This window comes from Styela clava, chromosome 2, assembly GCF_964204865.1.
Source record: "Styela clava chromosome 2, kaStyClav1.hap1.2, whole genome shotgun sequence".
NCBI lineage: Eukaryota > Metazoa > Chordata > Ascidiacea > Stolidobranchia > Styelidae > Styela > Styela clava.
Genome location: NC_135251.1, coordinates 14,721,995 through 14,745,212, shown reverse-complemented (window position 1 = coordinate 14,745,212; position 23,218 = coordinate 14,721,995). Strand labels below are relative to the sequence as shown.

General features: G+C 37.0%; 3 protein-coding genes across 3 annotated transcripts; 2 read left to right on the top strand and 1 right to left on the bottom strand.

Moving 5' to 3' along the window:
- The first annotated feature begins 276 nt into the window (after positions 1–276).
- LOC144431310 (uncharacterized) lies at positions 277–3,613 on the top strand. Its single transcript, XM_078119283.1, has 2 exons — positions 277–488; positions 563–3,613. The coding sequence occupies exon 2, from the start codon at positions 665–667 to the stop codon at positions 3,611–3,613; it is 2,949 nt and encodes a 982-aa protein (XP_077975409.1). The 5' UTR covers positions 277–488; positions 563–664.
- Positions 3,614–3,759: 146 nt separating this feature from the next.
- On the top strand, positions 3,760–6,606 carry LOC120336035 (uncharacterized). The gene has a single exon (XM_078119277.1). The coding sequence runs from the start codon at positions 3,760–3,762 to the stop codon at positions 6,604–6,606; it is 2,847 nt and encodes a 948-aa protein (XP_077975403.1).
- Positions 6,607–9,778: 3,172 nt separating this feature from the next.
- LOC120336652 (cytochrome P450 26B1-like) lies at positions 9,779–17,859 on the bottom strand. The gene is made up of 8 exons (XM_039404382.2): positions 17,606–17,859; positions 16,134–16,378; positions 15,816–15,939; positions 13,665–13,846; positions 12,710–12,901; positions 12,056–12,382; positions 11,511–11,693; positions 9,779–10,735 (listed from the first exon to the last, which is right to left on the bottom strand). The coding sequence occupies exons 1-8, from the start codon at positions 17,796–17,798 to the stop codon at positions 10,301–10,303; spliced, it is 1,881 nt and encodes a 626-aa protein (XP_039260316.2). The 5' UTR covers positions 17,799–17,859; the 3' UTR covers positions 9,779–10,300.
- Between the last annotated feature and the right edge of the window lie 5,359 nt (positions 17,860–23,218).

Genomic DNA, 23,218 nt, shown 5'->3' with positions numbered 1-23,218 from the left:
TTCATGGTTACTGCTGAATTCAAAACGATTGTCGGCAGTCCGTGTGGTCCTAAAGTTTAGTTTAGTTAGGATTCCTTCAGTTGTACATCGTCATCGTGATGATTATCGCTATCTCGTCGTCGTCATCATTACTGTGTTGTTTTCTCGTATTCGACGTGTCGCATTTTTCTCTTTCACGTGTTATCGTGTTACGTATTTATTTTATTATCGTCCCCTAAGCTCAGCAAGATGTTTAAGATTGCATTTCTGGTGGTAGCAGTTTAGGATTTTATTTCTTGTTATGGCAGTTTAAGATTACATCGCCTTTATAACGTTGAAGTTTGAATTCATTCAATAGTCTTCTTTTATACTGTATTTCGAATCGTTCGATATAACATTATGATATTTGCATGTCTACAGCTCGTATGGTATTGCATTTATAGTTACTGTTTTACCTTGGTTGTATATCTGTCGTTTTGGGACTATGCTGTTATATGGAGTTGTTTTGTGTAAGTATTAGTTTTATATTCTGTATCATTTGTCTTTGATTTATTTGGTGCTAATTATTTCATTTGTATTTTAGTCAACCGTTTTGAATACTTTCAATAAAACGAGTCTGGCAAATCGACTTATCATTTCCGGGTCCCAAAAGTGACAAAGTTGAACAAATCTCCTTGCGACGACGATGAACGAAGCAGATGAATCAATTACACAAGATTTGAATAGACGAGAAGCTTCTTCTTCGCCTGCAGTTCCTCTCGCGGAAACAGACGACGGTAACTCTGAAACTATTGGACGCAATGTATTATGCCACGAAAGAGTCCGACTACAAAATGAACTAAATGGTTTGTGCGACAGAATTTCAAAATCGATTACTGAAAATGCTCAAAATTCTATCGTTACTGATCTTAAAATTAAACTTCATGTTAAACGAATTGCTTATGACCAAGTGATGGATAAACTCATTCCGACTACCCGTAATCCAAATGTTTTGAAGAAATATGAAACTGGAAGGCAAATGATGTTATCGAAAATCGATCAAATTGAAAGCAGAATTAATTCTTACCTTGACGAGGAGATCGTTTCTGATCACGGGTCTGTCGAATCCAATACAAGCAAATGCAGTGTTGAATCACTGAAGCGATTGCAACTTGAGCAAGAACGAGAGGTAGAAAGAGCCGATTCTCTTGTACGTATGGCTAAACGAGACTTTCTCACAGAAGAAGATACCATTCGCAATAAAATATCAGCACTAGAGCGTCGCCTTGATACCAAACGTCGAGACATAAACGAAAAAGAACGAATGGCAGATCTAACACGTCGCCAAGCTGACGAACTTATGCGTGAAATTGAACAAGAAAAGACTGAATTGGCTACCAAAAAGATGCCTAAAGATAACTTCCGTGGCGTCAATATTGAATATCCGTTAGAGTCAACACGCAGACGAAGTGCAGCGAACTTTTTTGTTCCGACGAAGAGTCAAGTGGCAACAAATTCAGAAAAGACCAAAGAATTGCACTTCCCGACAGCACGAACTTACAAACGCCCGTCTCCTGCAAACAGAATGCTCATACCACAAGAAGCAGTCGACGCGTGGATTGACCACTTGGAACCTAACCAGTCTGGTAAATTTTCTGTTAATTCTTTTAATATGTCAGTAGAGGAACAAACTATGTTATCATTACAGTTGAATTCTAGAATATTGTCCCAGCACCATTTATCGCCGATTACGATTCCTAGTTTTAGCGGAACGCCCCTAGAATGGCCAAACTTTATTGAGTTATTTTTTGATAATGTACACAGTTCTCTTGACGACGACGGTTCGCGTATGGTTCGCTTAGTCGCGTCTTTGACGGGGGTGGCTAAACGACATGTCGATGGCTTAGGCACGGTGGGAAGTAATTATATTGTCGCGTTGAGTGAATTGAAACATATATTCGGCCAACGGGTGACGATTGCTCGGGCCTTTCTCGAGAAGGTTGTAGATGGTAGACGAGTAACAGAATTCAGTATCCGAAAAATATCCGATTTTCATTCTGAAGTTCGCGACATTGTGATAAATTTGAAGAAAATGCGATTGCTTGCAGATTTGTATAGTATTGAAAATGTTAGAAAGACAGCAATGCGAATTCCGGCAGAACTGACCTCGAGTTGGAATAAGTTTGTGACTGATATGATTCGTGCCGACGAAATGCCGAGTTTACTGGACTTCGAGCAGTGGTTGTGGGAACGATGCGAGGAATTAGGAAATCCTTTTTCACCAAATCTTTTCAGTACTAAAATAGATCGTGACGATCGCAGACAGGCATTTCCTAAGAAGAATGTGGTATACCCTTTATCGGGTCATTCAAATCAGCCGCTCGAACAACCGCGAATGCAATGTTTCTATTGCAATGGTTTTCATTCTTTAAGTAACTGCGATAGCTTCAGGTTTAGTGCCAATGACACGAAAAGAAGATTTCTACTAAATTCACGCCTGTGCTTTAACTGTCTCGAACCTGGACATTTAGCTATTTCGTGCCGGTTCCGCAATATGTGTCGTGTTTGTCCCGGTAAGCATCATTCAGCCATCCATGGTTTGAGAGTCGTTCCTAATAGATTGAGTGATAACAATCAGCCTGATCTCCCTCCTCATATGAGCGGCGTTGCCAATTCTCATGTTTCAGGCGTTAATGGTGTTCAGTTTCAGCTTTTGCCAGTCGTAGTAAAAGGCCCATTGGGATCCTCTGAATATGCTATCGCTGTTCTAGATTCTGCCAGTCAAATCTCAATAATACATCCCAAATTAAAACAAAAACTTGGTTTGAAAGGAAGTCCTAGGTGTCTAACCATTAACACCTTATGCAATAAGGGCGTTTCGCAAAATACGGAGGTGGTGAAATTGTCGGTGCGATCTGCTCACGACGAGAGTGGTCAAATTCTGATGTTAAGCAACGTGTTTGTGGTCGAGTCACGCATACCACATCCAGCTAGAATCCTTAAGAACGATCACAATATGACTCACCTGCAGGATATTCCGTTAACCGACATTGAAGCGAACAAAGCCATGATTTTAATCGGAGCCGATAATCCCTTGGCGCATTTCCAGCTTGAACGTAGAGTCGGCCAGCAACATGAACCAGTGGGTATTAAAACTCCTCTCGGTTGGACTTTGATCGGGTCTTCAGGCGCGACTAATGAAGATGAAACTGTTTCAAATATGCTGTGTTGTGATTTGCGTGACCAGTATAACATGCTGCAAGAACAAGTTGAGCGATTTTGGTCCACTGAAGCTGTAGGCACGGCGTACAATTTGACCCGTAGCGAGTCGATTGAAGATAGACAAACTGATAATTTGATGGAAAGAAAAATTAGATTTATCGACGGTCATTACGAGGTTGGGTTTATGTGGAGAAATGAAAATTGCGAAATGCCGCAAAACGAACACGTAGCGCTTAACAGGTTCGAAAATCTCAGAAAACGACTCCAAGGAAACGAACGTTTGCGAAACTTATATTGTAAAGAAATGGCAAAAAATATTGAAAGGGGTTGGGTGCGTAAGCTAACTTCAGATGAAAAGGCGTTTCGCGGTCCTCGAGCTTGGTTTCTGCCTCATCATGGCGTTGAAAATCCCAACAAGCCAAATAAACTATAAGAATTGTTTTTGACGCGGCATCTACTTGCTGCGGCGTCAGTCTGAACAGTCGATTGATGTCCGGGCGCGATTTGATCAATAATCTAGTCGGGGTGCTTTTACGTTTTCGGGAAAGACCAATCGCTATAAGCGCCGATATAGAAGCCATGTTTCATATGATTCGATTGCCGGAAGATGATACGGATTCTGCACGTTTTCTCTGGTCGGAAGACCTTTTTTCAACCAAACGGCCAGATGTGTATAAATTCTTAGTTCGTATTTTTGGAGCTGTGGATTCACCTTATGTCGCAAACTTTTGTTTGAAGAGAGCTGCGTACGATAGTAGAAACAAGTTTCCTAGAGACGTAATATTAACTACCGATAGAGACTTTTATGTCGATGATTTACTTACTTCGAAATGGAATGTTGATTCCGCGGTATCGACAGCTAAAGATATGATTAAGATGTTACACGATAAAGGATTCAACTTGACCAAGTGGGTTTCGAATTCTAAATCGGTTTTACGTGAAATATCCAGTGGACGTGTCGTCACTAATGTTGACTTAGATCTGGACAGATTACCTGTTAGAAAAGCTCTGGGCTTGCATTGGGACATCGAGAAGGATTGCTTTATATTCGACCACCAGAAATTTACTGAATTTACCACGAAAAGAAAGGCCCTTAGTGTAACCAGTTCAATATTCGATCCATTAGGATTTGTAGCACCAATCATTTTGTATGCCAAATTATTACTGCGGGAATGTTGGCGTGACAACTTAGCTTGGGACGAAGTTTTTGATAATAAGAGATTGAAGTGTTGGGAAAATTGGATAAATTCGCTGAAATGTTTAAAGAGTTTTTCGATTCCACGTCAATTTAAAGGTGTTAAATGTGAAAATTCCTCGTATGAAATTCATATATTCTGTGATGCATCAGAAGTGGCATATGGCGCGGTAGCATACATAATATCGAAGCATTCCCGGGAGAATTTTCAGTGTAGTCTTATCGCGGCTAAAGCAAGAGTCGCACCTATGAAAGGTATGACCGTGCCTCGTTTAGAATTGCAAGGTGCTCTCTTGGCCGTGCGATTGTTAAATTTTCTCCGAAAAGAACTATCCCTTCCACTAGGCGACGTACATATGTGGTCCGACTCGACTTGTGTATTGAGATATTTAAAAAATAAAACTCGAAGATTTAAAACATTTGTAGCCAATCGCGTTCGCGAAATACTCGATCACACTCGGCCACACCAATGGAAGTACGTCGACTCCGCACAGAATCCCGCTGATTACTGCACTAGGGGAATGACGGTTTCCAAATTTCTAGAAAATTCTGATCGATGGCTACATGGACCAGAGTTTTTGCTCATGCCCGAAAGTGATTGGCCAAGCCAGATAGCGTTACGTGCAGTTGACGACCACGACCAAGAGATTAAATATCAAACATGCATACTAGCAGATTGTTTTATAACTACGGATAACAGCGATGGAGTACTTGATTCGGAAATCGAAAAGGTCGTCGATGTCGAACGTTTTGATTCGTGGTTTTCCTTATGCAAACGAACTGCCGTGGTTTTGTTGGCAGCTCGGTATTTTAAGAATCTTTCTGTGAAATGTCCGACGTATAGCCCGCTGCCAGCTCAACTTGTGACTCCTAAACAGTTGGAACTCGCGGGCCGGTATTGGATAGTTTCTGCTCAAAACAAGCATTTCCGCGTGGAGCGCAAATGCATAACTAACCGAGAAGATTTATCATCAAAATCAACGTTACTTAATCTGACGCCATTTTTCGATGGACAAGTGATCCGCGTCGGGGGCCGTCTTGAAAATGCCAATATCCCACTGCGTTCGAAACATCCTATTATACTGCCGTATTCAAGTTTGAAATGTGATTCGAACTGCCCATGTCGAATTTCATGGTTGATAATGAAAGCTGCTCATATTCGACTCGCACATGCCGGTCCAGAGGCCACGCTTAGCGCGTTAAGACAGCGCTACTGGCATATAAAAGGGAGAAAACTTGTCAAACGAATAATTGATAATTGTTGGGAATGTAAAAGACGCCGAGCAAGTTGCAGAACCCCACTGATGTCGAATCTGCCCAAAGTTCGTGTTACTGAAGCAAGACCGTTCGAAAATGTCGGGCTGGATTTCTTCGGCCCGATCCAAACAAAGAGAGGCAGGGTTTTAGAGAAACGATGGGGGTGTTTGTTTTGTTGTCTTTCAATGAGAGCTGTACACATTGAGATGGCATGGACTATGGATACTGATTCCTTCATATGTGTACTTTTGTCTTTCATTGCGATACGAGGACCTGTATCCCAAATATGGTCGGACAACGGATCAAATATAGTTGGTGGTTCCCGAGAGCTGAAAACCGTCCTTAACTCGATAGATGAATCTCGCGTGGCAGAACTGTGCTTAAAACACAATATTGAATGGCATTTCACTCCACCTTACGCTCCCCATTTTGGTGGCGTTTGGGAAAGATTAGTAAAGTCCGCAAAGCGTGCTTTGAAAGCAGTTCTGGGGAATGTGCGTGTAACCGACGAAGTCTTGAAGACCGCGTTTGCGAGGGTTACCGACATCATGAATAGTAGACCCATTACAACAGTGAGCGACGAACCAACCGACTTTAGTGCCATTACACCAAATTGTTTGTTGAAAGGGCATTCGGCCGAAGTGTTTCCACTGGATTCAGACGTGATGAAATTATGCTACAGAAAACGATGGAGGCAAACCGAAGCTATTTGTAATCAGTTCTGGAGAAGATGGCGAAAAGATTACCTACCGAATTTGATGACACGATGTAAGTGGCGGAAGGAACAACGAAACTTACAAGAAGGAAATCTGGTGCTCGTTTCTGACCCCGTTGCACCGAGAGGACGTTGGCAACTTGGTCGTGTTATTCAAATTTACCCTGGTTCTGACGGACGAGTCCGAACTGTCGCGGTTAAAACTATAAATGGCATACATATTCGACCCGCATCGAAAATCTGCCTCCTAGAAGAATGACTTCCTGCGGATAGTCATGGGGTGGCTTTGTCGGCAGTCCGTGTGGTCCTAAAGTTTAGTTTAGTTAGGATTCCTTCAGTTGTACATCGTCATCGTGATGATTATCGCTATCTCGTCGTCGTCATCATTACTGTGTTGTTTTCTCGTATTCGACGTGTCGCATTTTTCTCTTTCACGTGTTATCGTGTTACGTATTTATTTTATTATCGTCCCCTAAGCTCAGCAAGATGTTTAAGATTGCATTTCTGGTGGTAGCAGTTTAGGATTTTATTTCTTGTTATGGCAGTTTAAGATTACATCGCCTTTATAACGTTGAAGTTTGAATTCATTCAATAGTCTTCTTTTATACTGTATTTCGAATCGTTCGATATAACATTATGATATTTGCATGTCTACAGCTCGTATGGTATTGCATTTATAGTTACTGTTTTACCTTGGTTGTATATCTGTCGTTTTGGGACTATGCTGTTATATGGAGTTGTTTTGTGTAAGTATTAGTTTTATATTCTGTATCATTTGTCTTTGATTTATTTGGTGCTAATTATTTCATTTGTATTTTAGTCAACCGTTTTGAATACTTTCAATAAAACGAGTCTGGCAAATCGACTTATCATTTCCGGGTCCCAAAAGTGACAACGATGCCTGTCCTTAATGAATTGCCTAAGCATGAAACAAGAAGAAAACTATAGAATATTATATTGTAATTTAAATACAGCAATGGAAGTTGGAATCCAGCATTTGACGGGAGCAAACGTTTCCTATATATATACTGGATATTAAACGTGACTGGAATGGGAATCTCTTCTTTCTAATCATACTTCACCATGATTCCACAAATGATCAGTTCGAAGTGTACTGATTAATGACAACTGGACTGTGTTGTTAATAGCAATGTAGACTAGAAAGCAAATTGAAATGATTGAATTAGCATACACGAGTTCGGGATGATATCGACAGACGGATATGTAATGTTCATCATGCAACAATGTCTTGTTCCATGCGGCTGGTCGAAACAAACGATAAGAACCGTCCAACCAAGTCCACTTGCAAGTTAACAGTTTAATATTCAAACCCATCGTGTCTGCAGTGTGTTTATGTTACACAAGATGGACACCCGAACGATACACGTTTTTGTTTTTATCTTTTTTGGTTAATGTTTTATATATACGAGGTGCGGCTAATATGAAATGGGACTGACGTCACAGATTGCGCAACACGATTAACCATTGGTAATCAACACTTTTGCAGTGTGGCGTAATATGTGTTCTTTGTTTGACAGCTGTTTTGACACAATATCGCAATTATTTTTGCTTTTCAGGATCCATAAGTGAATGTGATAAATTTCTTGTTGAAAAAAAATGTTGTGCGAGGTCTGATTGAGTTTTTTGGCGATATGGGGTTCAATTGCAGAATGACGATTGAGCAAAGAATTAACATTAAATTTTGTGTCAAACTTGGAAAAATGCATGTCAACTCGGCATGCATTCAATCGTTGAGCTTTCTGCTCCTCAGTCAACTCAAGAGCCTTTGGCATCATTTCGGCACACACCTTTCGCATTCCCAAAGTGTCAACCAAAATGGTGCGGACCGTTTCTTTGTCCATCCCAATTTCGTTGGCAATGACGCGAATTGTTAAGCGACGGTCACTGCGAACCAACTGCCAAACCTTTTCGATGTTGGTATCAGTAGTGGAAGTGCAAGGCCTCCCTGACCTCGGATCATCCTCCCTGCCTTCCACAAATCGCTTGTGCCATTCAAAAACTCTTGTTCTGGACATGGAAGAATCTCCATAAACATCAGGCAACATCTGCAAAGTCTCAGTCGCCGTTTTTCCAAGTTTGACACAAAATTTAATGTTAATTCTTTGCTCAGTCGTCATTCTTTAATTGAACCCCCTATCGCCAAAAAACTCCATCAGACCTCGCACAGCATTTTTTTTTCAACAAGAAATTCATCACATTCACTTATGGATCCTGAAAAGCAAAAATAATTGCGATATTGTGTCAAAACAGCTGTTAAACAAAGAACACATATTACGCCACACAGCAAAAGTGTTGATTACCAATGGTTAATCGTGTTGCGCAATCTGTGACGTCAGTCCCGTTTCTTTTTAGCCTTACCTCGTATACAGATATATGTTTGTGTGTTTCATTTGGAAAACTGGCATGTATTTTATTGCGGAAATCAAAATAGGTTTATACTTATGCAATATACAGTACAGTAATTTCATATACCGGCAGTTTAGTAAAAGGACTGATGCAACATTAAGCTGACGCGTTCGCAGTTCTACGTTATCAGAGGGTTGTACTAACTAAATCGGTCTATTTCTGCAGGATTGACTTTTAAAAATTCGAGTCTTGCAACGGAGTTCATTTTATGTAAGCGGTAAATGCAGAAAATCTTGAAAAATTTTATAGACTCAAATTCGCCACAAATGTTTCGTGATAATCCACCTTTAAACGTTTGCTAACTAATTTTCCCCAACCGTGGATGTGTTTTATTTTTTGTATCTTGTGAACCTTCCGCTAGTGGATGCTGAAGAGCAATTGTAGAAGCTTCGTGCCGCAGCAAATTCATCCATCGCCTCTTCCGTTTTCCTGTATTGTGGAGCCGACCGCTGAACAATTCTAAATTATGCTTCAAATACGTACAGGTTCGGGAACTGAATTCCAGCGACGCATTTTGCCGAATTTAACTTCAGTATGTGTTATGGCTATTGTTGGATGCTGATCATTGGAGTCGAAATAGGTCACTTTACTAAATTGTTATTGGTGTGAAAATTGCTTTTCTCCGCGATCAATTCCAAATCCAGAGGAAGAATTCGCTGGCAGGCTTTTGGTTTTAATCGTATTTAATTATTTTGATTTTCTCTGAGTTAAATGGTGCAAACCACAGCAGGTTCTGCTGAGGCCTTGTCGGTACCGATATTGCCACAGTGGTTGGGCAGGCAATCGCCGATTTTACGCCATATATTTGAGTTTTGTGTCCTTATTTTCGAACATTGCTCTCTTGCTATTTACGTGACAAAATGTACAACTGAGACTCTAAATAGCATGATGTATGAACGGCGATAAAACGGTGTCTTGATCTTGTGATTATGCTGTATATATTCGATCGAAATACGCAATGACTTATCTTACACTAAGCTGAGAATTATCGACTTTAATGTAAATCGGGTTCTCCATTTTTATTAGTACTGAACAAACATAATCGGCACCAAAGTTCCGCTATAACTGGCATTCCTGTTTCTTATTTATAGTAGTATAAATGAAATAAACATCACAACGCTCCATTCACGCGTGCACTTTTAGCTGGCATAACACAATGTTTGGGCTGGACATATCAATGAAAAAGAGCATGGTTCAACAGGACGTCAACGATCAATAAATATAGACATATATAACAAAATAAATTAAATTATTTTAACATAGAATAGCAAGATTTGTCATGAGAAGTATACGTATAACATTTCAAGTCAGAAAATAGACTAAGGTCATGGATTCCGGCAGTGATAACTTTATAAATAAATATCATGCACAATAGCCCAAAACACGATTTACCACGCAACGTGTCATGAAGACACCACCTGATAAAATAAACTGTAGCGCCACAATTTTCGAAAATTTTCGTGTGCCTCGAGTCGAGAGGCTACTTATCAATGAATATGCTTATTTGCACCGAGGATATTATCAGACTAACACGATTCATGAGAACTTGGCGATAATGGTTTAAAACTAACCTTCACGGAATGTGCCGGTTTCGTCATTGGAATGCACTTTAGCTTTATTGGTGTAGTTGGGCGAAAATTTGATTTTCGTACAACTTCAATTGTGAGCACACGTAGTACAAAAAGCGCATAATTTACCCCTGCACACATGCGACTTCCTTTTCCAAAAGGAATGAAACTAAATGGTCCATTCTTATTGTGGCATATATGTGGTATATTATCGTCTGCATGAATCACGGGAGAACTCTTCTGTTGCTTCTGCTTTTCGCATTTTCCACAGGCAAAATATGATGGGTTGTATTCGAGATGCGCGGCCTGCAAAGGCTTTTCCCGTCCAGAAGCCATTTCATGTGTTTCTCGAATACTAAACATGACTTGCCAACCTTTAGGAACTTGATAACCCTGAACATAATAATATACAAAAATTATTCCAAAACGGCTTCACCGTGATACAGATATGCTAAAAACAGTTTAATAGGAAATATCCAATCTCGTGCGATAATAATGATATATAACTAGTTGAAAGTGGGGTTGGGTCGAAGTTTTACGAATTTTTTGCTAGCAGGTGCACGACATCGCACCGGCGAGTGGCAAAATCTTCCATTCGAGCAGGCGTTGAATCTCTACGATTAAAATTATTATCGCACGCATCGTAGTCGAAATTGTATTTCGTTAAATTTATGTGAGAATTTTCACGTTTTTTGGGTCACGTTACAACGTTAGTTATGCTAAAACGAAAAAAAAAAAACGTTTCAGATGTCGATGGTCAAGAGAGCTAAAGCCAAGATGGCATTGGTTCATTATGGTATTATGACCAAAAAAAAGAGGAATATAAAAACGCTTTCCCCAAACTAGCCCAACTGCTATCTACGGCGCCGCTTGGCAAAAAGGTAGACATGAAGTTTACGTGAATGAGTGCGCGGCAATATAAAACTGACGGAAGCATGGTTTCAGCGTTTTCATTATGATGTCACAGACTAGAAAAGTTCGACTCGAGTCCTTGATTTATTACGGTATCTGGATTCGCCGAAACCAACAAACACCGTATTCATCCCATCATAGCGGAAAGCAATCCATCTCTAAATCAAACGGGTGTTGAAAAAGTTCCCCACTTCAGAAATCAACGGCACAGCTTTGAAGAACAGAAAGTTCAAAGTTAATTAAGATACACACTTACGCCCAAATCGAAAGTCTTCTTAGCGAGTCGTATTGCTCCTGGAATAGGAGGTGTGACGCGCAGTACTTCATTCACCACATGGCTGACGTAGGATAGCGAATTTACTTTCGCGTAAGGGATTTCCTCCAATGACGTGTCCCATAATCCGTTGGCTTTGATTTCTTTCCGTAGCTTATCAAGAACCTGTATTAAAATATTTAGCATTTTATTCAATATTTCAGAACATTTCTCAACTATATATAGAAGAAGACCTTCTTCCAATAAATAAACCCGAAGATTTCAACTTATCAATGGCCACTCATAGGCGAATATTCTCCCTAGACACATTTCTTCCCGCATGTGCAAGAATTCTACATAGGCAAAAGATATATATATACTTGTAAAATGAAAATTCCCCGTTCAAAAATTCTTAGTGCTCAATAGTAATCATTTTGTTCGGTCATTGCCGAAAATAGTGCATCATAACATTCAGAATGTAGCCCTATTTGTAGGCTAGTCTGCAAGCAACGAAAATCCGCGTCCTTTACATATTCATAATAGCATACCTCCGGATGTTGACTTAAATGTAGAATTAACAAAGAAGAGGAGGACTGTAGACTCTGTGTCCCCGCGAAGATGATTTCCAAAGCAAGATTTTGAAGATTCTTTAATTGTAGACTTGTTTCTCCTTCAAGTCTCGCAATTTTTATTATATTCACAAGCACACTGTCGTAACTTCCACTCAATGCAGCCAATTCGTCGATCGATGATACGACTGGCCTATTAGCGGTGGAGAATCCTTGTGTACTGAACAATTCATCATCTCGACATTCCATTTTTGATTTCAGCGTTGTTTTCAACTTTTCAAATATAAATTTTCTTGCTTGTTTACCCTAGATTCAAAGTGATTTATATTGTTAATCACAACTGAATAATATAATGAGATTTCTGTCGAAGAATTTCTAATAAATTTTAGGTTTTTAGGTTCAAATACACGGCCCTCCAGAGGTGTGTGTACCAATATGGGGGTATCTCACTTAGTTCGCCTACTTTACATAAAGTTGTGTAAAGGGACTGTGGGCAGGAGGTATATTCACCTGGCTAACACAGACAGTCGCCGAACTCGTAATATAACTAAAATATGGAGAATCGAAATAAAATTATGGCCAAACTCCAAGCTGGTACACATACTACGGGAGTACCAAATACACAACATATACCTTTCTCCACGATGAGTAAGGGGTGTCCAGAGGAATACACAAAATGCCGTTTATTATGTCATCTGCCGCTGTGATGTATTTTTGTATATCTGGATCGTCCTCTCTAATTCCCAACAGCACCGTCATCATAGTTTTTGTAATCAATTGTTTGCACTCTTCCAAAACGTGAATCTCACTCCTATCGTTCCAATTCTAAACTTTGTAATATAAGAATTGGATTTAGAAAAGGTTTGGACGGAATGCCGTTGTCTACGTTTTTGCCCCCCGGAAAAGATGTTGTAAATAATGTCGATGCGATGATGTAAAAATGCAGATTTTTACAATATCTACACTTTTTCAATAGACACTAAAAAACTATTTCCATGGTAAACGTAATATGTACATTCATCTTATTTATAAGCCAACATATTAGTAATATGAATCGAATAAATATTCAACCAATTCAGTATTACGTGAATACATATTGAGCTTAAATATAATATTGTGGTCATGTGTCTTGCAAATGTATTTTGTTTCAACCGAATTTGAACAACATTGATTTTGAACCAATATTTTTTCAACCGTATCCAAAGGTAACACGGAGGTTCAAAAGACTTCAACATTTCCCCATATTCGATTTTGTACTCCCATATTGAAAATGGTTTCCGAACAATTTAAATAAATGCATACACGGTATGTTATTAGAAAATCTGTCAACTTCTTGGAAAACATGTCATTTTATTGCCTACGGTCATTTGCATGGTCTTACAGGAATTCAAAGAATATTTCATTCTAGAGTGGGCGGAAGGCTGTCACTGTAACAATTTTCACGCTTTTCTTGCACTTCGGAATAGTGTACTATATATAGACACAAATTTTTACCTCCATTTTTATCAATTAGCGAATTATACATTGTAATTATTCCTTCCACTCATGTGTAATCAAGCAGACATTTTAGGCTGACGTATAATCTTACCGCAACGTGACGTTTTACGCTCCTTTGCACCGAGGATGCGTACGTCTCCATAAATCTTGGTGACAAGGCACGCAGCGTCAGTCTCTTTATGGTCGTGTGCGTCTTCTTACATCCATTAACAATTCCGTCTGATCCCAATATAACTTGCGTCGTGTAAGGCCACTTTGTCTCTACCAGTTGACCTAAAATTGCGTTGCATAATTTCATTTTTTTTCCACATAACATTGGAATTGTCATGTAAATGCAGCCACATGAAAATATATCTTAGAGACATCCGATCAAAATAAAATGTGATCGTCAATCTACAAAAAATACTAGGTCCATATACTTCCGAAATGAGACTGAAGATAAAAATCGCATTTTACAATTGATATTTAGCTGTAGTGCTTCAATCGAACGGTAAAATTTTATATATTTCGAGTAATGCATGTAAAATGTCATATCTTAGATTATATTTATTAGAACAGTATGTTGAGGTGAACGCCCAATTGAAGGCTTGAAGGTCGTATTAACAAACAACTTTAATTTGATGACTTGTGCAGTTTTGTGTGAGATTTTATCAGCTTGAAATGTCATCATAGTAGCTTTATTTTCGCGCAGATTGTGATCATAATTCAGAATGCACAAATGCCCATTTTTCATCATCTTTTAGGTGCAAGTTGAAAATTTTTTTCCAAATTTTTTTTATTTGCTTCTGAAGTTCAATTTAAGCAGAGGAGGCTCAAAAAATATGACAATCAACACTCTTACTTGAAGAAAAACGCTTCAAAAAAGATTTGGTTACATTATCGGCATAAATCTGGCAACGTCCTATCATAAAACCTCTTAAATTTAAATTTTGAAATCAACGGCAAGAATACTTTAAAGCTGTCAGGGCCAATGAGGAAGCTCAACGTATTTTTGTCTACCCTGCCTTGATTGACATTGTTAAAATCGGCAATACGGTAGAAAATACTTCTAAATTATCTTACTATTCGTTGTGAAATCAAATATGAAGATAGTTCTATCAATAGTTTTTACAACAACACAACATCTCAACAGGTGAATATAATGAATAATTAAAGATACTCGCACGCACACCGTCGACCACTATTCTATTTATGCATGCCGCATTATTTTGCCATTGTACCACTATCTTGTTATCAGATTTTGAAAAACCGTCAAAATCGTGTGCCTTGTGATGTTATGCTGCCATTCTTATACATGATGTTTGACATGTCATTAAATAAAACTTGACATTATTTAAGATATAAAATTGATAAAGTGACAATATTCATGTCTGGTATGAAATTTACAAATTACGGGAAAAGATATATTTATGATAATCAGATAAAATTCACATTTAATCATTGATAATAGTTCTTTCATAACAATTTTCGAATTTTTATTTAAATTAAACGTTTGCAAAAATATACTTAAAACCGTGTTGGAGAGATAATATTTGTACCAGTAAAAGTTGGTATTTTTGCATGGTACCAACCATGAAATAGAGTATCATACGACAAGCCCAAGGAAGCACCTACCCAAGTCAAAAATAGCAATGTTTCTTTGTTTTATGGGTCGATGGTTGTGCATGGTATATCAAACTGAGTCATCGTTTTTAAGCTCTAGTACTAATGATAACTAGCCAATATTACTAAATTTATTTGTAATGAACGTTTATTTTATCTTCATCCGAATGGATATTACGAAGATTACTCATGTTATAAAACTCTTATCTACTAATGTGCCGATGATATATACTCCAAGCATTCATCAATAATTAAAAAACTAAAAGTAGAGTTCAATTTGGAAGAATTACAAACACAGGGACTTGATTAAAATTCAAAAGAAAGGTATATTTTGTAATAAATAGTGAACATATCAAGTTTACTAAACGGTAGTGTCTGCTATCATCCTATATTTCTAGCATCAATTTTCAATAGGATACAAGAGGCATTTAACTTCGTAATCCCCTAGCCTAGACGACTTTATTAGTAATTACAATGTCTTTCCTCTTTACATCGAAACTAGAGTCTAATCCATCAAGAAAGGCGAATAATTGCACAATCCTTGATCAAGCATTTCTTCGGAAACCTCTATAGGCAATCCACAAACTTTTGATCTAAATTATATCCACAATATTCATTGAATTCGATTATAATAAATTACCTTCTCCTAGTAGAAGTTTCTTGATGTATTTTTCGCCCGATACTCTAATGGTTGGTCGACCGAAAAGATGGGTACGGTATATAGGCCCAAATTCTTTTCGTCTGGCCCTCTGTAACGTAACGCCCTGAAAATTGAATGCAATTTTTACAATGAAAATAGGTAGAATATATAGATATTATTCACATTAAATGCGATTTTGATACATCGAAGTTAGGTAGGTATTCGTACAAGCGTTTCATCGATTATTGAAGAAAAGAAAAGTTACGTTTTCTGTCTGCGTTTTTGTTAACTTCCTAATTCTGTAAACTTCACACTTACCAAGAAAAGGAAATGAAACATCTCGCCAACTATTGGAAATCCCATGCGTCCGTTTGGCAGGGGTAAATTGCATGTTTTGTCTCGTAGACTCACACAGTATTTTTCCCAGAGCAGACAAATTACCAAAATCAGGATGCATGGTACAATTAAACATCTCATGAATGTACAGCAAAAATAATAAGTTTGCATTAATCCCTGGTTTCGTGTAGCAACTTCGCTCTGTGTTTCCATCTTTGTCCCAATATCTATAAATTTAATGATATGCAAAGATGAGTTGATGAATTATGCAAAAACAGTCGTAATTCATACGTGTTACTCAATTCAGACTTATAACTATAGTCGACAAGAAATACAAGGTCAATTTGCAGTAAAGAAATGGATACTTTTAATCAATTTAAAAATAAATAGCTGTTTAACAAATTTTCTGTTTATCTAGCGACCACCCTGTATAATGCACCATATAAAAAAAATGGACAAGCTATTACGTTCCCATAGGTTGTCCGAGTGAGAGTTCATTATAAGAAAAAGAATATAGGGCGGCGGCTAATTTATATGACATGTCGGATAAAATAATAACACAGCGATTATATATAACAAATAAAAACTGATAGTGAACGCATCACCTGTCTCATCAGAATTTTATCTCGCAATCATTTGACATCTTACAATGTCAATGTACGCAAAGCCACCTGAGTAGAGTTATGAAAGCAAATCGATTGTGTTGGAATAAGCCTAATGTATAATCTGGTCGCTGTCTCAACATCAAGTAGTGATTGACAGTAGGAATGGATGGACTACTCACTCCTTATAACTACAAAACCATTATGTACTGATTAAACGAGCATTGCCTAAACACATTGGTGCAATTGTTGTCCCGCGGCCAATTTTCATCTATTACAAGCGACATATTTTCCCGGTGGTACTCAACTTATTCTGAGCTATAGAGAATATAAAACGACAATCAAAACTCGCCATGCTATGAACTTATGATTAGGTTTTCATCACATAACATAGGACACAATAATAAATAGCGGCGATCACTAACGGCAAAGTCATTCGCTAAACTACGCAAAACAAATTTTGTTAATATATATATTATTTTCAATTCTAGTTCAAAATTAATCACAGATTAAAAACATCGAACAATATCAGTATATATCCTAATCTGTTTAGTATCAAATCACGGCGATTTAAACATATAAGACGGTTTCACAGAATCGCAATTTGTACTTATAAAATAACGTAGCAATATATCTTTTAGTATAATTATCATTATCTGTACAAATATCCTCTTTCATTTAAATACGTATAGATAAAGCACCTTTATATGATATACTATCTATTCTGCGCTTTGAATGTTGCAAAAGTATGTATATGCTGTTTGTTTTCTATTACTTAAATGCCTAACGGGCAAGTGGGAACAAATAAATCCAAGTTATTTTATCTATCCACAAATCCAGGTTGTAACTCACCAGAACTTGTTGAGTTGTCGATATCCGAGGTAGAATTAGGAATATCTGGTTGCTGCAGAGACATGTGCAATTCTTCCATAATAAATAAATGCAAATATCCAAATACTTGTGTCAAGCTGTTGTTTACTGGAACTGCTACTGCAACTTCCGAATCACTACGCTGAAAGTGCGGTCCTCCATCACTAGACAACATGGCTGATTAGCGATAGAAAATATCTTGTGAAAAATATTTGAACAAAAAAATAAAATTATATAATGCATACCATTATAAAATACCCGCGGACGATTGGGATGTTTGTCACGTCCACAACCAATTAAAAAACAAATGCTGTCTCATCTGAACACTAATTAATTCGCATCCGTTTTCGCTCTTTTAGGAGTGAATACAATTTACACGATATCAGCTTTTGAGTAAAATATTATATCCGACACATCCGTTGACAGCCCTTTATAAAACGTGGATCTGTATATCTCTCGGGCGTTAATGTTTTTCCCGCCGAAAAATTGTCAAACATGACACGATTTTGCGAACTAATGTTTGCTCTTATTTATAATCTCAATACCGAGATAAGGATTTTATATTATCAACAGTAGCGGTACATCTACTATATTAACATTTTTAAGCGTTTTCAAACAGTAGCAAACGGTACCGGCGATTACAAAAAGATAGAACAATTCACCTAAACGCCCACACCTCCCTTCTGGTAGTAACTCTCCCATCGCAAACAAACGTCTAGACCTCAAGGTGTGAAAACATTAACACAATTATAGTGACGCAACGTTTTAAGGAGTGACTTTGTCCTAAGGTACTTCAGTTCGAGTCATTGTCATATCTAAAATTACCCCTAGAAGAATAGAATTATGTTTTATGGGTTTACTTAGCCTAAGAATAACGTTGTACAACAGGCATCGCGACTGAATACGACCCAAGGGCGACGTAAAACCGTGATATGACAATAGCTTACTCATATTCGACAATGCCTTGTTTCATATCAAGAATTTTTCTTTTTTGATAATTTTTATTAATTGGTGATATAAGATTGTATCAAACAAGTATTTTAACAGATAGAATGACTCAATATTTGAAATTCAATTCTCCCACACAGTTATTAAAAACAAAACACAAATATTTTTAATTCAACTTGAAACAATAACACATACTCAATATTCTTGCTGACGCCCCCCAACTACCCGAGCTAATGTATTTAAAGTCTATCCCGTCACTATATATTCTCCTCCTGCTAAATAACCGTGTAGTTCGCTCTGAGCAAATCCCTGTATAAGTCCAACCGAGAAACAGCGGCGATACCTGATTTGGCAGAGACAGCAATTGTATGTTTCTATAAATATACATTGGGTAAATAATATTTGCATGTATAATTTAACGCATAACACTTTGTTTTAGTCTATTAATTCCACGATAAAAATTTTTAAATATTATTACTACTGATATTACCTTAAATTATGCATATGCATCTAAAAAGCCGAACAAATTAGCGTTGAAATTAGAATTAGACTTGATCAGAAGTTACTTCAAATATAAATATAATCCGCCCTGACAAAGCGAGCACACGGAGTGCAATATTTCACTGCCGTGACGCACAGTGTCATACGTTAAATACGAATAAATCTGACAAATGATAATCACTTTTGCTTGAATTTAGAATTTCGATGACCATCCAACTTTTTGACGGATAGTTTTATGATGATTCCTTACACAACAGTCTCCTTCGTGTGTATTTTCTTGTCTGGGAGTAGAAGTTACACAAATATAGTTAGAAAGATAAGAAATGTCGCCGTTCCGGTATTATGAAGGCAGTAAACAAATAATGTCGAGATTGAGGTGGGCGATAGCAAAGATAGATTTGAAGCTCCCGCATTTTCGAATATTTGTATACCAAAACAGAGCGACAGCGCCTGGCAATGAGTATCCATCCTTATCACATTTCTAAAATTGTCCCGTAATCCATCTTTTCTCGCAACAAAAGCGGTTTCAACGCACGTCATCTTCAAACAAACTCGGCTGAGTGATCGAGTACATTTCCATCGCTAAATTGCCTTGTTCCCATAAAATGTAATCATAACGTCCGATGATGTGGCGAATAAAATATTATTTCGGAAGTATGTGACAACTTATATCAACTTCAAAGAGATAAATTGATTTAGTTCATGCCCACTCACCACAAAATAAGATAAGTTTGTACAGTAAGAAAGGGTAGATCTGCATAGTGTTTGTCCCGAAGTCACAGGAATTAGACGCTCGTCACTAACAGCGTCTCGCTCAACTCTCAGTCTATACTGCACAGAGTGTTCATAAATTGGGAATACAGTATAACAATCTTTGTGTATTTTCGTATATTGGTTTTGTGTGAAAAAGAAACTCAATATCAAAATATCAATTTTATACTTCCGTTCTTGAAACACAATATCGTGGTGTTGAAACCGGACGTATATAAAATAAAGTGCAATGTGTTTCAACAAATTTTGTGCTATATTGGTTTTTGTGAGTCAGAAATACTGCTTACATAATCTTATTGTAGATGTCATTGCCATAAATAGAAAAAATATTTGTATGTTCAACCTTTCGTTGATTATGCTGTTAAATTTGGACTTGGGAAGATTCGATAATAACGGTTCCATTTTTACATATTATGAAACCCTGGAAAGATGCTAAAATGATCTTCGTAAATTTTACAATAAAGCAAATGTCAGCATGTCGTTGTCGAAAAATATTTGCAAATTTTGGTCTTTGTCTGACCAGAATAGTTTATTTTCAGCTTTGTATTCGATGAATGGGTTTAATTTTAGGTAGTTGAAATAATTCGCTTTGAAATGATAATGAAAATAGATTCAGTTTCTACTGACACATTCTTTTTAATATACCAATGTTTTACTTCGTATCTTGTCATATTAATTGTACAAATAAACACCGTTCAATTGTACATAATATGAGTCACTTAATAAATGGCCCACGCATTCGGGTTAGTACTAACTGTGTTCCATGCTGGAGCAAAATTTAATTTCTGGTTTGAAAATTCTCAATATGGTATTTTCGTAAATCTGATAAAATATTTATTTTTCACGGGTTTGATTTATGCCCAAGGCATGCGATATCGATACCGAGATACCGATTTCTTAGTCGACATTCAAAAAACGGAATACTGTTTTGAGTTTCAACATTTCATTATCACAACTATTCAGCAACATAATCGGTGATGCTTTTTTTCGGTAAACGGTTCCTCAATATTGTTATTTGTACGGCGCGATGGCATGAGATGGTACGTGAAAGCGACGTTCTCAAATACATTACCAAGATTTCAAAAAATGCTTTTATATTTCTCAATTTTGAGATTATAAGGTAATACAGTATTTTTTATCCGTAGAGAGTGAATAATTGGATTTAAGCAATTTGATCAAACTTCTAGCCGCATTAATATTATAGATGTGCCGATACCACTTTTTTGTCGATACCGATACCTACGAAAAACGCCGATACCGATACGCCAATATTTCAAAAAGCCGATATAGCCGATAATATTTGCGGACAGACGAGATAAACTGATATTCCAGAACATGACATGTTGATGGTTTGTGATCCAGGTGCATTAATGACGTGTCGGCGTGTCACGAGACTCAGTGCTAAGGGTTTATTGAATTACTTGAGGTAATTTAATCGTGAATTGCTTTGTAACTTCTACGTATGCGAAGATGAGTCTTAATACTTAAAATTATGTGCACCGACGCTAGGAATCGGCGTTCGATTAGAAAACTGGTAGCTATCTACGGTACACATAAGCGAATTGGCTACTATGGATAGTAAAATAAATAAATGTTTAATTATCCTAAAAAAATAATACATTGAGTTGCGTACGCAGGATTTTGTGTCGGGACAATTTCTTATCTTGTATATTACACATAGGAAATTCCAATAAAATTCGATTGATATTTTTCTTCATTATTACCACGTATTATTCAAAACGTTAAATATAAAATTTTGATATGGAAAATATAAAAATTATTTGATATAGTTTAGCTGATAAATAGCTAAAACAGGTCAGAATCTTGTTCCCGTTTCTACTCGCGACGATGGGGCGGACATGCCTCAGAGTTAACGAGGCACATACCGCGACATGATCATCCCTCTGTGCAAAAATAATTTCAACGCCCGCACTTATATATCGAATCATTGTGGATCAGATCAAAAAGCTGAAAATATAGATATTCATTTAGCCGATACGATACAAATACCGATAACGAAAAATGATCAATATTGTCGATATCGGTACATCTCTAATTAAAACAGGATTAAAACTACACGCTATATCGAGTTTTGTTTCGACAAATCAATTACCGCGACAATCGCAGATTCCTTCATTTAAACTAAAGTTTTGGAGGAAGGATATTATAAAGTTGTTGTTACACTAATAAGTTTCAAATATTTTTGTTGAAAAAAACGATTTAAAATTTTTTTGCGTAGGAACAACTCAAATATATAAGTTTTTAATTCCCTGTTGAGTAATTCTTGGAATTACTTTATTTATGAATTTAGTAATTTACTTAGTAATTCTTTGAATAGAAATATTGAGAAAAAATTAATAAAAAAGTGTCCAAAACCAAGTAGTTCTTAAGTTCCACTCATTTTTAATATAATCATTTGAATTGTAATATTGAAGAATTTAAATATTGTACAAAAAGTACATGATTTAATATATAATTTTCTGCCTAAATGAATGAAAATTTTACGAATGTATTTTAAACTAATGAAAGAATTAAATTTGGGTTTTTGCATATGATTGATTTTCACCGAATTAACATGTCTTTGCGACATGAGCTTGCAAATCAAATTGTACAAAACACAAAAATGCTGTATGCACTACCCCTGACCGAGTCTGTCGAATCCCGGTACCGTTCAGTACAAATTTTTGAACTGGATTATAAATTTGAAATATTTTATCAAGTATGGGCGATTATCCACGGCTGTATCTATATAGGTTGAAAGTCGTTTTGTTTATCGCAACCGTGGTGATATCTTTGCTTATATAATTAACATATCAAATGACGAGGTGTGTATTGGGTACTAAATGGCGTCATCGAAACAAAATATCAAATTGCTGAGATTCAGGGAAATGAAATACAAAAATAGTTATAATTTGCAAAAAACACTTCTGACGGTGTGTAATAAAATTCCTATACATCTTGGAGTTTCGCGTAACGATAGATGTAAATTATTGTTACGTTAGTTATTGAGCAGTGTTGTTTTTATTTCATCGGCTTTGTTTTAATAAATCTTATTTGATGAGTTATTCAAATTTGAGAATCATTTTCTTCCAATACGGCCTTTTCGACCTATTCGAATAAAATTGAATACCTTTCGGAAGTTGCATTGATCATCTTACACGGTTTAGGGTTCAACCTATTCGAGTTTTTTAATACAATTGATGCCAATTTTTGCTTTAAACGACTTGCTATATCAAGTAAGAATTTCTCGTTACTTTCTGCCGGACTGAAATTTGCCATATTCCTCGATAAAACCGAGCTGATATACTTTCGATTACTTTTCGTAATTTACATAATGCTTACTAAAATTGTCACTGGTACTACACAAGACTGTAA

Excerpts from the sequence above, each read along its gene's own strand:
- LOC144431310 (XM_078119283.1), top strand. The coding sequence starts at position 665 with ATGAACGAAGCAGATGAATCAATTACACAAGATTTGAATAGACGAGAA.
- LOC120336035 (XM_078119277.1), top strand. The coding sequence starts at position 3,760 with ATGTTTCATATGATTCGATTGCCGGAAGATGATACGGATTCTGCACGT.
- LOC120336652 (XM_039404382.2), bottom strand. The coding sequence starts at position 17,798 with ATGTTGTCTAGTGATGGAGGACCGCACTTTCAGCGTAGTGATTCGGAA. Across the intron at positions 16,379-17,605 it reads CGACAACTCAACAAGTTCTG|ATATTGGGACAAAGATGGAA; the intron begins GTGAGTTACAAC and ends TTAAATTTATAG. Across the intron at positions 15,940-16,133 it reads TGTTTCATTTCCTTTTCTTG|GGCGTTACGTTACAGAGGGC; the intron begins GTAAGTGTGAAG and ends TTCAATTTTCAG.